The sequence below is a fragment of the Cervus elaphus genome, chromosome 12 (assembly GCF_910594005.1).
Source record: "Cervus elaphus chromosome 12, mCerEla1.1, whole genome shotgun sequence".
Classification (NCBI taxonomy): Eukaryota; Metazoa; Chordata; class Mammalia; order Artiodactyla; family Cervidae; genus Cervus; species Cervus elaphus.
In genome coordinates this window covers 22847505-22861105 of record NC_057826.1, presented here as the reverse complement: position 1 = coordinate 22861105, position 13601 = coordinate 22847505, and the positions used below count along the sequence as shown (strand labels likewise).

The window sequence follows — 13601 nt, the reverse complement described above, 5'->3', positions numbered from 1 at the left end:
CAGGCAGCAGGCTCACAGGGGGCAAAGAATGGTCACATCTGAGAAGCTGGAAGAAGGGAGTGGGGGTGGAAGGTGAGAAATGAGAGGTAGGTAGGGATCCAATAGGGCTTCCCTGGTGGCTCAGTGGTAAAGAATCCACCTGCCAATGTACGAGACACAGGTTTGATCCCTGGGTCAGGAAGATCTGTGGGAGAAGAAAATGGCAACCCACTCCAGCATTCTTGCCTGGGGAATCCCAAGAACAGAGGAGTCTTGCAGGTCATGGGATTGCAAAAGAGTCAGACATGACTTAGCGATTAAACAACAACGAAAAGGGTCTAATAAGGGCGGGCCTTTATGAGCCCTGGTGAGAATTTGGACTTTATTCTGAGGGCTACAGAAAGCCTCAACTACCATCCAAATTTGGTAAAATCTCTGCTTCTCCTCCTCCCTCTGCCCCAACTAACCTGTGCTCCATTCTGCAGCCAAAATGACCTTAAAATTAAAGACACATCATGTTATTCTCTTGCTTAGAACATTCTGATGCTTTTGTATTATTCAATGGGTTATATCCCAAACTCGTTAACAAGCTTATAAGACCCCACACACCGGGTCACAGCATGCTGACCCGGAAAGTTCTTTGATTTCTCTAGCGAGGTGCTCTGTTGTTTCTGGACTCCAGGACAAATTGTTCATCCTGCCAGGAACCTCTTTCTCCTGCTACTTGTATGCTGAGCATCACATTTGCTGGGAAGCCTCCACTGACTTCTCCCTAGTCTGTATTCAGGACTCCTCCCATGAGCTCTCATTTATACCTGGACATCCTGTCAATAATTAATACATAAGACTTATAACAAGTGACTGGGCATCTGCTATGACTCGGAAAACTCTAGCATACAGCTCACAATATAACCTTGATATTTGTGGGATAAATAAGTGAAGAAAAAATGAAATAAGGGATGTAGTCAACGTGTTCTATGACCACTTGTAGCTCTGAAAAATATATTCTTTGTAGATGCTGTCTGATACAGGTAACTTAGACAGAGTTCAACAATTTACTTCTAAAAAGACAGTGGGAGTCAAATTTCTACTCTTTGAGTTCCTATTTCCATTAAATTGAAGTAACTACTATGTTGGATTTTTTTTCCTCAACTCAGATGTTCTCAATATATCAACACAGAAATGAAAAGTATCTTCTCAGCTTTTCTTTAAATATGTTCAATCTTGCCCATTTTCTCTACAAAGTTTCTTTCTCTCTGAGGAAATGACTTCTATACTGGTATGTTCCTTAAATAAACTATCCCCATTGGTTCGATCCAATTAAAAAATTCAGCTAAAACTTATTGACAGCCGATCATGTGCCAGGCTCAGTCCTGGGGATACAAATAAGTCATTTGACCTTACCATTATCTGACCAGCTTACAGCCTGGAAAGAGACTCTTGAACAGATAACTTTAAACTGTTCCACTTTCTCAACTATTTCTGGCTCAGGACATGCTATATACTATACAGTTTAATTTAAAATAATATTTATGTACTGGTAAATAATGCACAAGTAACTTGTAAGCGAACTCAAAGATGAGTAAAAGACGACCCTGGCTTCCAGGAGCTTATGGTCTGTGAGGAAACAAAATGACAAGGGAAAATTGACTCAGCTCAGGAAATGTAGAGGGGTGGGCAGGGTGGCAGGCGGGAGGGAGGTTCCAAGGGAGCGGACATATTATACCGATGACTAATTCATGTTGATGTATGGCAGAAATGAAACCAATATTGTATAGCTTTATCTTTCAATTAGAAATAAAGAAATTAAAAAAAAACCCTGAATGTCAGGAAGGCAGACTAGGGGGGCTTTAAGAGACACAGAGCGTTAAAGGAGTGAGAGCACACATCTCTGGGGGAAGGGCAGAGATGGAAGTTGCCTAGTCACTCAGTCGTGTCTGACTCATTGCGACCCCATGGACTATAGCCTGCAAGGCCTCTCAGTCCATTGGATTCTCCAGGCAAGAAGACTGGAGTGGGTTGCCATTTCCTTCTCTGAGAGTGGGAAGTGGGGGACCAGGAAACAAAAACTTCTCAGCACAACTGCTATTCAGAAAGGGCCCTGAAGTACTGATAGAATTGATGTAGGTACCTTATGTAAGTGGAATCATGTATTATTTATTACCTGTCCTTTTGTATCTGGCTTAGATTTCACTTAGCGTAATGAAAAGAGTTTTTATGTCAAATGTATTGCTTATGGGTTTTTAAAATATGGGCTTCCCTGGTGGCTCAGATGGTAAAGAATCCACCTGCCATGCGGGAGACCCAACTCCGATCCTTGGGTTGGGAAGATCCTGTAACAAAAATAAAAGGACTATCAAAAGTTGGAAAAACATGTTTGCAACTTATATGACAAACAAAGGAGAATTAATTGAGATGGAGAGTAGAGTGGTGGTTACCAGGGACTAGGGGCAGTGGCGGAGGGATAGAGGGTTAGTGGTGAATGGGTACAGGGTCTCAGATTGGGAAGATGAAATGTTCTGGAGAGGGATGGTAGTGATGATTGCAAACAATGTGAATGCATTTAATGCTACTGAACTGCACACTAAAAAATGGTTAAAATGGAACTTACAGTTGCCAGGGGGAAGGGATAGTTAGGGAGTTTGGGATGGTCATGTACACACTGCTATATTTAAAAATGATAACCAACAAAGACCTACTGTATAGCACATGGAACTCTGCTCAATGATATGTGGCAGCCTGGATGGGAGGGGGTTTGGGAGAGAATGGATGCTTGTATATATATGGTGGAGTCCCTTAAGCTATTCACCTGAAACTATCACAACATTTTAAATCAACTATATTCCAATACAAAATAAAAAATTCCAGATAAACAAAATGGTTAAAATTATAAATCTTTTTGTTAGGGACATTTTAATCACAATAACAGCTAAATAACATCATGGCAAATAGATGGGGAAACAATGGAAATAGTGACAGATTTTATTTTCTGGGCTCCAAAATAACTACAGACAGTGACTGCAGCCATGAAATTAAAAGATGCTTGCTCCTTGGAAGAAAAGCTGTGACAAACCTAGACAGCATATTAAAAAGCAGAGATATTACTTTGCTGACAAACGTCCATATAGTCAAAGTAATGGTTTTTCTAGTAGTCATGTACGGATGTGAGAGCTGGACAATAAAAAAGGCTGAGTACCAAAGAATTGATGTCTTTGAACTGTGGTGCTGGAGAAGACTCTTGAGAGTCTCTTGGACAGATCAAACCAGTCCATCCTAAAAGAAATCAACCCTGAATATTCATTGGAAGGACTAATGCTGAAGCTGAAGCTTCAATATTTGGGCTACCTGATGTGAAGAGCCGACTCATTGGGAAAGACCCTGATGCTGGGAAAAACTGAAGGCAGGAGAAGGGGATGATAGAGGATGAGACAGTCGGATGGCATCACCGACTCAATGGACATGAGTTTGAGCAAGCTCTGGGAGATGGTGAAGGACAGGGAAGCCTGGTGTGCTGCAGTCCATGGGGTCACAAAGAGTTGGACACAACTGAGCAACTGAACAACAATTAAATGTTTCAGGGATTCTGGAATTTATATCTGCTTAGAAAGACTTCCCATACTTGAAGATCATAGAAAAGTTATTTTTTCCAGAACTATTTTGTCTGTTAATATGGAGTTGGCTGGAGGTGCAACTTTTGGATAGGTGTTTGAGATGAAGGAAATAGGCTTCTTCAACAGTCAGAGGAGGAAGTGACAAGGACCTGAAGTAAGGTGATGAAGGGCCAGGTTCTTCAACTGGGAAAGCAGGATAGGAGGTTTTGGCTTTCAACAGGATATATGCTTGATGCATTGTAGGTACTTGAATATTTGTTGAATGATGAGGGAAAAGAAAGAGTCAATACAGAGAACTCCTGAGGTTTCTAACCCAGGCAGCATTCACAATAGTAATACTAACACTAATTAATTGATACTAATATTCATTGAAGGAGGAAGGTTTGTGAGTAGAATAGGATGTGTTCCATTTTGAATATGCTAATATTTTTAGGGGCAATTCAGCCATCTGGGTGAGTTTCAGAAAAGAAACAAAAGCTGGATCTTTTGTGGAAAAAAGTTAAGGAAGACAAATTTGGTTTCTAACTTGTTCAATGAAGATGATTGCTGAAGCTATGGGATTATTCGGGAGAATATATGAGTGTCAAGAGAGAATGGATGAGACATTGAAGGATTTTAGTCCTTCAGTTGGATGAAGAGGAGGTATAGCCAGAGCAGCAAATAATTTGCAGAAAAGGCACTTGAAGTGGGTTTGAAGGGAATTCCCTGCTGGTCCAGCAATTAGGAGTCTGCACTTCCACTGCCAGGGATACACGTTTGATCCCGGGTCAGTGAACTAAGATCGCACATGCTGAATGGTGAGGCAAAAAAAAAAGTAAAAGAAATGAGCTTGAAGGAAGGTTTTGGATAACAGCAGATTGGAAGGTGGGGTAGTGGAGGTGGTGAAAGAAGAGTGCCAAGCAGAAATAACAACATGAAGAAATAAGGAGTGTGAAAGAACCCCACTGAAGAAGCCATTCAGCAACCAGATGTTGAGTAAATCTGTTGTAGAAGAATTGGAGGCTTCAAGGATGGGTCAGTTAACATCATTACTATAGAAGAGAGGATGACCAAGACAGGCCATTTCCCTCAGGGTTATGGTGACTGTTGCTATTTGGTTGCTTGAGTATGAAGAATCTGAGAACATTTGATCTACTTCACTTAAAGCTCCAGCCAAAGATATCCAGTAAATTTGGAGTGTCTCAGATTTCTAAACATAGTCTGGATCCTCTATCTTAGATTTACTTTGGGTGTTCCAATTTCCTTTGTTTGAAGCATCTTTGTGCCAGATCCCAAACAGGGGATTTTCAGGTCGACTTTCATCATTACTTTTTGTTTGTTGTGTGTTTGAAGTTTTTGCTAATTTTCTTAAATGAGATATTGGATGAGATCATGTTCCTGGGGAAAGAAGATAATGGTAGCAAAGCTCCCGTCTGTGACTCAAGTGTCATTCTGCACACAGGTGCTGTAAGAGGGCGGCCAGAAAACAACAAGCCCAGTGTGAGTTCTACTTTCCCCAAAGATCTGACCCCTGGTTTCAAAGAGTCACAGTTTGGTTGATATTAAAAAGATACATAGAATTAAAGAAAAAAAGCCAGCTTGAAAAAAAATTTCAGAGTTCCATTTTTCATTCTCAGACTGGCAGAGATCTACAAAGTTTGCTAAGTGTTGAGGTAAGGGTGTGGGAAAGCAGGCCCTTGTCTTCACTGCTGGTGGGACAGGTAATTACGATGACCTCTATGTAAGGTAACTGACAACACTCACCAAATGTTCATATTCTCTGACCCAGGGTATTCTAGTTCAGAGGTTTTTAATTTTTTGACTATGCCATGCAGCATACAGGATCCTAGTTCCCCAACCAGGGATAGAACCCATACCTCCTGCATTGGAAGGTTAAGACCACTGGACTGCCAGGAAGTCTTTGACCCAGGGTATTCCAGACAAGATAATTCACTGCAGCATAATCTGTTGTGGTAAAGATGGCAACAACCTAAACTATCCATCAATAGAGACTGGTTAAATAATTATGGCATATCTTCACCACAGACTACTTCAGTCATTATTGCTTCTATATGCATTAAAGAGTTCTGAAACTATACACGACAAACTGGTCACACAGGTAGCCTCTGGGAGGGGATGGGTCTGAGGGCTGAGGAGATAGGGGTGGGAAGGACTTTTCATTTGCCTTCTCTACCTGATGAATGTATGACCTACCTCCACCCACCACTCTGAATGAAGCAAAAAAAAAAAAAAAAAAAAAAAATCCCTGGTGGTAGAGAGTACACAAATAGTTTTTTTTGTGTGCCTAGTTGCTTCAGTTGTGTTGACTCCTTGCAACTCCATGGACTGTAGCCCGCCAGGCTCCTCTGTCCCTGGGATTCTTCAGGCAAGAATACTGGAGTGGGTTGCCATGCCCTCCTCCAGGGGATCTTTCCAGCCCAGGGATTGAACCTGGGTCTCCTGCATTGCAGGCAGATTCTTTACCATCTGAGCCACCTAGGAAACTTGAGATAAATCTTAACCTAAGAGGTCTGAGTTATAACAGGAATCATTTTGAGAAGTTCAAGAGTTGAAGGTCATTTCATCTTTCCCACCCACCTTTTTTCTCCACACAGAACCCAAGGCAAGAAGGGAAGGGTAAGAGCAAGACAGCACAAAGGAGCCATGAAGCCAAGAACCTGTAGGACAGACATTTTATTGACTTGCTTACAGTCAAACATTCAACCCGTCGACCTGCCTGTTAGTTAATTGTTTTGCTGGAGACCACAGCCGGATGCCCAAAGGCCCTTAGCCTCATCTTATGTCAGTCTAGTCAATGGTTGCCTATTTTCCAGTTCAATTAGTTAGAGGAAAATGTCAGGAAAATCTGGTCTTAACATCTCAAATTAATGGCTGTAAGATTTGCAATCCATTTAGTATAAAGTGCTCAAGTTCAGTGCAAAAAGGGCAGAATTGGAAGGGCAAGCAGATGCCAGGGAAGAACGTTTCCTGGGAGACAGATGCATTCTATGACTCAAAGACAAAAAAGCCACTTGTCCAACATCCCCATAAAGGAGTCTAGTATTTTCTTTGCCATCTCTTCCCTCCCTCAGAGGACCAAAACTTCTACAGATGCTCTTAGAGTTGTTTAGTTCACTATTTAAAAAACCTGGTTCAGAGGGAGATCCGCAGGGTTTCTAAGCACCAGAGATACTGACTTGGGCTTCTAGCTCCCGTTCCTCTCAGCAGCCCCTGTGAGGTGGACGGGCTGAGCTCTGGCTGGTGGGAGGCTTGCAACTGTGGAGCTCTTTTCACACCCCTCGTTTGCAAATTCACATCACGGACTAGGGCAGACCTTTTCCAGAAGCTTGCCACGTCTCCAGTGGGAAGACAGGCCCACACTAATTAAATAAAGGAGCACTTCATTTGGTTGCTCACCAACTGGACATGACCTTATGTCATCATCTCCTTGTTTAACTCTTGTCCTCAGGCCCAACTTTACAGTGAACCTTTGACTCCCATTGTTAAGACAAAGAAATGCACTGCCTTCTCAATGACTCTGGGTCTCTGCATGTCCACCCTTCTGTCCTGAAGAGAAGCAGGTGGAAAGAGGAAGCGATTTTCTAACCAATTTAAGGGGCATAAATAGGACTGTAACTCAAACAGGCAAAGTCTAGTCATTTGGTCCCAGGACCTTAGCTACTGTTTATCTCCCAGACTCTCCAAGAGGAAGCCATGTTCTCTTACTTGGCAGCAGGAATATTGACAAAAGCCAGTTCTGCGCTTGTAGACAACTCTCCTGCAATGCTGTTTGGAGAGGTTCCCCTTTCTCTCCCTGTGGATGAACACGATGGCGCCCCTCCTGCCTGTGTCTGGGGTTCCAGACCCCATCAGGTATCCAGGCATCCACAGCTTTCAGATGCCAGCACCTGAGGATCCTTCTGTTCAGACTACCTTCCAAAGACTCACAGTAACTCTTGTGCTTATGAGAGGAGAGAGGCTTAGAATGGTTTCACACCACTGGAAGCACCTGCCCCAAAGCCATCTCTGCATCTGGGGACGGGAAGGAGGGGAAAAGAGGCAAGCCTTCTGATGCAGCTCCATCATTCTGTCAAAAACCCTTGTAGTCACGAGAAGCTTCTGGAACATCTCCACACCAAGGGGACTGTGTACAAACAGGATGAACCCGGGTTAAGAACCAAAAACGCAGGAAGGTTTTCAGACAGGCAGAAGTCAAAAGTAAAGTGCCTCTTTGCAGTGGGCGAGAGCTTTGTTCAGAAATGCTTGAGCGTAAACATGAGCGTGAAGAGCGTGCATACACACACACACTCACTCTGAGGTAGAAAGAACTGGCCATCTCCAGACAAACACACACAGACTCCACAATTTTACAGAAACATGGCACTTGCGTGAAAGATTTCCTATCTTTGCTCAAAATAGCAGGTCGGGTCCAGTTCCAGCTCTTTCCAACCTGGGGTGGAGCCAGGGAAGTCCTGCCCCACATGAGGAAAGAGCCGGAAGTGTGCCCATCACTCCTGCCCCACAGCTGTCTGGCCCTGCAGCCCAGGGTCACTTCCTGGAGGCCGAACCATGGGCACCCCGGCTGCGGCTTGTCAGAAGCCACTGGGAGCAGATGTCTTGCACCACTGCGTCCCCGCTGCTCTTGGCGGCCTGCTGCACCCGCTCGACTAGGACCGCGGCCCGAGAATGTTCTTGCTTCACGGCGATCAGGTAGGCGGAACGCAGCTTGCAGCACGTCAGGTAGGCCTGAACCTGGCAATTGGGTGTGAGAGACAGCCGGAAGGAAACCATCACTGACAAGTCACCAAGGAGCAGGGCCGCGTGAAGAGAGACAAGACAGCACTGCTCACCCACCAATAACTATAACTGGGTTCTTGCCTTTTATTACGTTATGGTCACTCTTTAAATATTCTGGACACTAAGCTATTACACTGTATTACTGTACAGTGGAAAAGTTATTATAAATAAGCCAAGAATTTTAAAAAGCAGAAGGCAGGCAGGCAGAGCCTGGCCTCTATCTACTCCCTCCAAGACTCCTCACTCTCCTGGGCTTTCCAGCTTTCTCTGGGCCTCACTGCTGACAAACTGTGGTTTTTGCGGTTATTTGAGTGATTATTTGATTGACATCTGTCTCCTTGACTAGGAGGTAAAGAAGAGTGTCTGCTTTTTCTAACCATTCCTGGAGCCAAGCACAGGGCCTGGCATGTGGGTACTCCATGAATATTCATGAAGTGAATGAATGAGTCAGTTATCATACCTGCCCCCTACAATGGGCACACAGGGCCCCTTTCTCTATTTTCTTTGACCTGCTGAATTAAAAATCTTGGGGAAAGAAATGCAGATACACAATTAGAAAAAGTCTAATTAAGGGGTGGCCCCAGGTTGACCTTACTTGCTGTTTGCATCAGAGGCAGTCTAGTTTCCTGCATTCTGGACACACTCCATCTCATGAGTTCCTAGCGTGAGGGAGATGAGAGCCCCTTCCTTCCCCGCCCTGAACCCACCAGCACCTCTCTGGTTAGCCAGGGCTCCAGGCGAGCGAATGGCAAGGTCCTGGTGAACTGCCTCAGAACTCCAGGCCAGTAGGTGCCTTTTGCCATGACAGTCCTCCTGGTGGTTGGAGAGGACTCCTCTCTTCGTGTTTCAAAGCTCTACCTTCTTTTCTTATTTTAGTCACTAAAGTCTTCCTTTTCTAAGCTCAGTTACAGATAATCTACAGCTGCAAGATGTCTGGCACGTTCTGAGCTCTGGTCTTGTTAATCCATCTGCTGTTCTGGGATGTTTGCTCTCTCCCAGACCTTCAGCTCCCTTGGCACCAGTGTACACTGAACGGAATATCACCAAGTTGACAGGCAAAACTCCCTACCTAGAGAAGGGCATTTTTCCAGAAAGTCTGGAATAAAAACTGAATGAAGCTGTTCTACGGCAAGATCTTGTGGCCTTAGATCACTTAAGTGTGTTAGAACAGCAACTGGCAGAAGAAAAAACCTGAAGTAGTAACAATGACGGTAGCCAGGGTCCGTCTTTTCCAGGGACAAAGCCTCTGTCCTACTGAGCAGGAGGTTCCCCGAAGGCTTAGAAAAGAACCACACACAGTCTGAGAATCAAGAAACCTGGGTCTCAGGCCTGTCGCGTTCTCATTCTGATTCTAGAAGAAGAATTTTTCACATTTCGGGATGTCAGAATTCCATCCTTTTCATAAGATCGCATCAGGATCTCGCAGAATTAGATGAAGAAATGTTAAGAACAGATCCTCCCTAAACCCTCAAATGAAACATGCCCTGGGAATTCAGTTCAGGAAATAGCAATACTGTCATGGGGAGCAGCAACATGGTAGTGTAAGAAGTTGTTTGCTAACACGAGTTTTCTTCACGAGGGACTCAGATGATTCCACTGCTAGTGGCCAGGGCGGGCTGGCTGGGTTTTCTCATACCTCTCCTGGCCTGCAGGCCTCCCCCTGAATGGCAGGTGGATCGAGCCTGTGGTGGAGTCACAAACTGGAGCAGCTGGGAATACTTTTATTCTGCCTGGCACCCTCACCGAGGTTCACTCATTTCCTATGCAATGGGAAGCAGGTACGGGCCTCAGGGGAAAGGCCCATTCTGGAGACTGAGGCACTAACAGGCATTGCTGGTCAAAGGGTTGGCTGGGTTTTTTCCCTACCAGAGAGGGTACCCTCGCTCCTTTAGGATAAAGAGATGCCTGTTTACTCTGAGAACCTTATTCAGTGAGACAATCTGCAAGTGAGGATTTCCTAGGGATGGGAGAGAAAACCTCCGTGGAAAATGGGGAGAGTAGAAAGGCCTGTGTGTCTTGGGGGTACAGAAGAGAGAGGGCCAAGGCTCATGTCAGGGTCTCATGTTCTCTACAAGTTACCTCCCTTCTACACCCTTGTCTGGGTCCCGGCCCCACCTCTGATAATAAAGAGGGCGAGACAGGGGTTGAATGGAACTGTTGTAGCAAGCGAGGGGTGAAGGTGCCAAGGCAGGTCCAAAGGGCTGTTCCCGCGCAATCAATGGGTGCAGAGACAACTCTGCTCACCTTGTTGTCATCACTGTGTATCGCCTGGATCAGGCCCTCCAGCTCCTGTGCGGGACAGAGACACAGCAGCCGTGAGGCGGAGGGGGTAACAGAGGGGGCCCCTGGCATGGGAGCTGGGGCTCAACTCCGTCTCAGCCCAGCCCTTCTGACTCTGAGTGGGGATGCCTGCCTGACCCTTCCTTATAAACTCAACTCCTGGGAAACCCCTGGTGGTCCAGTGGTTAGGAGTCAGTGCTTTCACTGCCGAGGGCCCGGGTTCAGTCCCTGGTTGGGGAAATGAGATCCCAAAAGCCTCGTGGGGTGGCCAAAATAAACAAACAAACACCTCAACTCCTGCTATCAGAGCAACAGAGGAAATCTAATGATAAGACTAAGCTTGGGAATCTGACAATCAACATGAGACAAAAAGCTTTTCCTTGGCTTTCATGAATGATGTGTCTTTGTTCATCCTACAGAGAAGCCATCGGGGAACAGTTTTGCAGATGACATGTCACCTGTAGACCCATATTGACCTCGTCTACAATCCCTGGGAGAAACTCAACTCCACCGGTCCGCAGACACTTCCAGGTGTCAATAACATCAGGCAACAGGATGCTGAGGGGCGGCTTCTGGATACATACTGTGGATTTTCTTTCCAGGGAAGGGTTGATTAGAGTAAGGCCATTATTATAGAGGGGTCAGAAAGACAGAGGGATCTTGTCGAGTTTTGGGTACATGATGGGGAAGAGAAAAATAGAGGGGGATGTGAAGACACTGAAACAGATGGAGGAGCCGAGGTCTGGGGGGGTGTACCTGGGGGGGAATCCTCCTGAACGCTTCCACGCAGTTGAGGAGGACGGTGTCCCCATCGCTTTGGGCCGCCATGCCCGACTCGCTGACGCACTTGAGCAGCTGTCGGATTTCACTGTACTTCTCCCTCTCCACCAGCTGCCGGGCGGCCTTGCAGTAGGTAGCAGCAGCATCCAGCTGGAAGTCCTAGAAGAGAACACAGAATGACAAGGGTAGGGAGGCAGGGACTCCACAGCCGGTGGAAGGAAGGTGACATTTACAGAGCTCCAAACGGGCTTGGGGCAGACACGCCAGATTGACTGCAGTCCCAAGAGGAAACATATGTAAGCAGACAACCAGCAGAAAGTTCCTCTTTTGGAGTTCGGCAGACATTTGGGAAGCAAGCATGAAAACTGGGACTTTGAGATCTATGCTGGTACATTTCACTTGCTGCCACGTCACTGCCTGAAGATATTCTAATCAAATGCCCCAGACCAGTTCATTCTCCCTCTAACGAGTTAACCTTCTCTTGGAAAATGGATGTCGGGGGCTGATACTGGCTTCCCAGGACACCAGGTGCTCTGTGAAGAGAGGCTGTGGTGTTAGGAGCAGACCAATTCGCCAAAAGACTGATGATCTAGAAACTACCGGATAAACACTCCGTTGCCTTTGGGTCTGAAAGGAGCTGTCACTCCACCTGCCTATGGAGAGCTTTGTCCAACACAGAAAATGGGTGGGAAGAAAAGAGATCTGTCAGATTGGATTGCTTGCTGTCTTTGGTCCTTGAGATGTGCACAGTGTTAATTAAGACCCTGCCTGCCTGGAGAGTGAGGGGCCCCTGGGTGCCTCTGTGTCACGGTGCAGTAGGGGTGGCCTGGCTTCTCATGGTCTCAGCGCCCTGCTCCATCCTCTATCCAGTGCCACAGCTGTACCTGGGTCCTCTTATTACAGCAACAAGAAATGTACACTTCGGGCCGGCTCGTGGGCAGCTGAAGGATGGAGGGGCGGCTCTTGCTGCCAGGGAGCCCCTCCCATTGAATAGGACCACTCTTCCCCCCATCATCTCCTCCAGGTATGCTCCCCTGCAAGGAGGACAGCTGTGGTGAACTGTCCTAGACCCGGTTTCAGGTATTTATTTGACAGTTTTGATGAACTTGTCACCAGTCGCTTGGCTTTTGTCAAAGTGGCCTTTGGTCTCGAACTTGACCCAGTTTTGTAACAGCCACCTCGTTGCTTTCATCCTTGATGTAGTATAAATCTGCTTTTCTCGGGATAAAAATTTTCTGAGGAATAATCTCTCACAGAACTGTGCTCATGTGCTGATCCCTGCTCGTATAATCCTGAGTAATCCGGTCATACCTGCAGAACCCGGAATGCAATTCCAAAACCATCTTCTACATTTTTCCCTCCTAGCATGACCTGAAAAGGAGAGGGAAACATGCTTACAGAAGCGATAATGACTGGAGCAGCCCCTCAGTCAAGAACAAGGCCCTCGTTCATTCATTTATTCCAACAAATATCCGTGAAGACTCTACTGAGCACAGGCACATGGGATACGAGAGTCGTCAAAATGGACTCGAGCCACAGCCTTCTGGGGCTCACATTCCATTGGGGAGGCAACCATCAAACAAACGACTGAAATAATCAGACGATGCCAACTGTGATGAGCATTCTGAAAGAGAATGGCCTGCCAGGGGTCTGAGTCATCAGGCATACCTTGCAGGCAACATCCATTTTCATGTTGTTATTTCCAAACAGGGTTGGCAGAGGCGAGGCAGTGACTTGGGAGGTCCCGGCACTTTCGCAGCGATGCAAGAACCTGGTCACTTCCATCTGCAGCTGAAGGGTGTTCATGTGTCTGGGGGGACAGGCGACGCACAGTCTAGCCTCAGGAGGGAACTCGGGGGTAACGAGGACCAGGGGGGGCTGAGAAGTCATAACAGGATGGCAGTGGAAAGGGCAAGAGAAAGGGATGTGGAGGGAAGGGATCCAAAATGCCCTCTGAGACGTTACGACAGGACAAAAATGGGTGACGAGTGTTTACAGAGCATGGTAGGCTGCTAACAACAACAGAGGTTGAGACAGATGTGAACGCTGCCCTCGAGGCCAGAGGAGAGGTGGGTAAGGAACAAGCACATCAAGGCATCTAGCGACTGGGGCTGGGAAGGAAAAAACGGTGGCAGTGAGCATTCACTTCAGATGTGGTGTCCTCAGCATAGAGCT

The 13601-nt window shown here is 46.2% G+C and overlaps 1 protein-coding gene across 1 annotated transcript in view; it reads right to left on the bottom strand.

Annotated features, from left to right (window-relative positions):
- Window positions 1–6245: 6245 nt before the first annotated feature.
- Window positions 6246–13601, bottom strand: part of ZFYVE26 (zinc finger FYVE-type containing 26) — a 64993-nt gene continuing 57637 nt past the window's right edge. The window contains exons 38-42 of the mRNA XM_043919379.1: window positions 13095–13236; window positions 12738–12797; window positions 11403–11585; window positions 10611–10655; window positions 6246–8321 (exon numbers count right to left, since the gene is read on the bottom strand). Of these exons, the coding sequence (XP_043775314.1) occupies window positions 8118–8321; window positions 10611–10655; window positions 11403–11585; window positions 12738–12797; window positions 13095–13236 (634 nt within the window). The 3' untranslated portion in view covers window positions 6246–8117. The remainder of the gene's footprint in view (window positions 8322–10610; window positions 10656–11402; window positions 11586–12737; window positions 12798–13094; window positions 13237–13601) is intronic.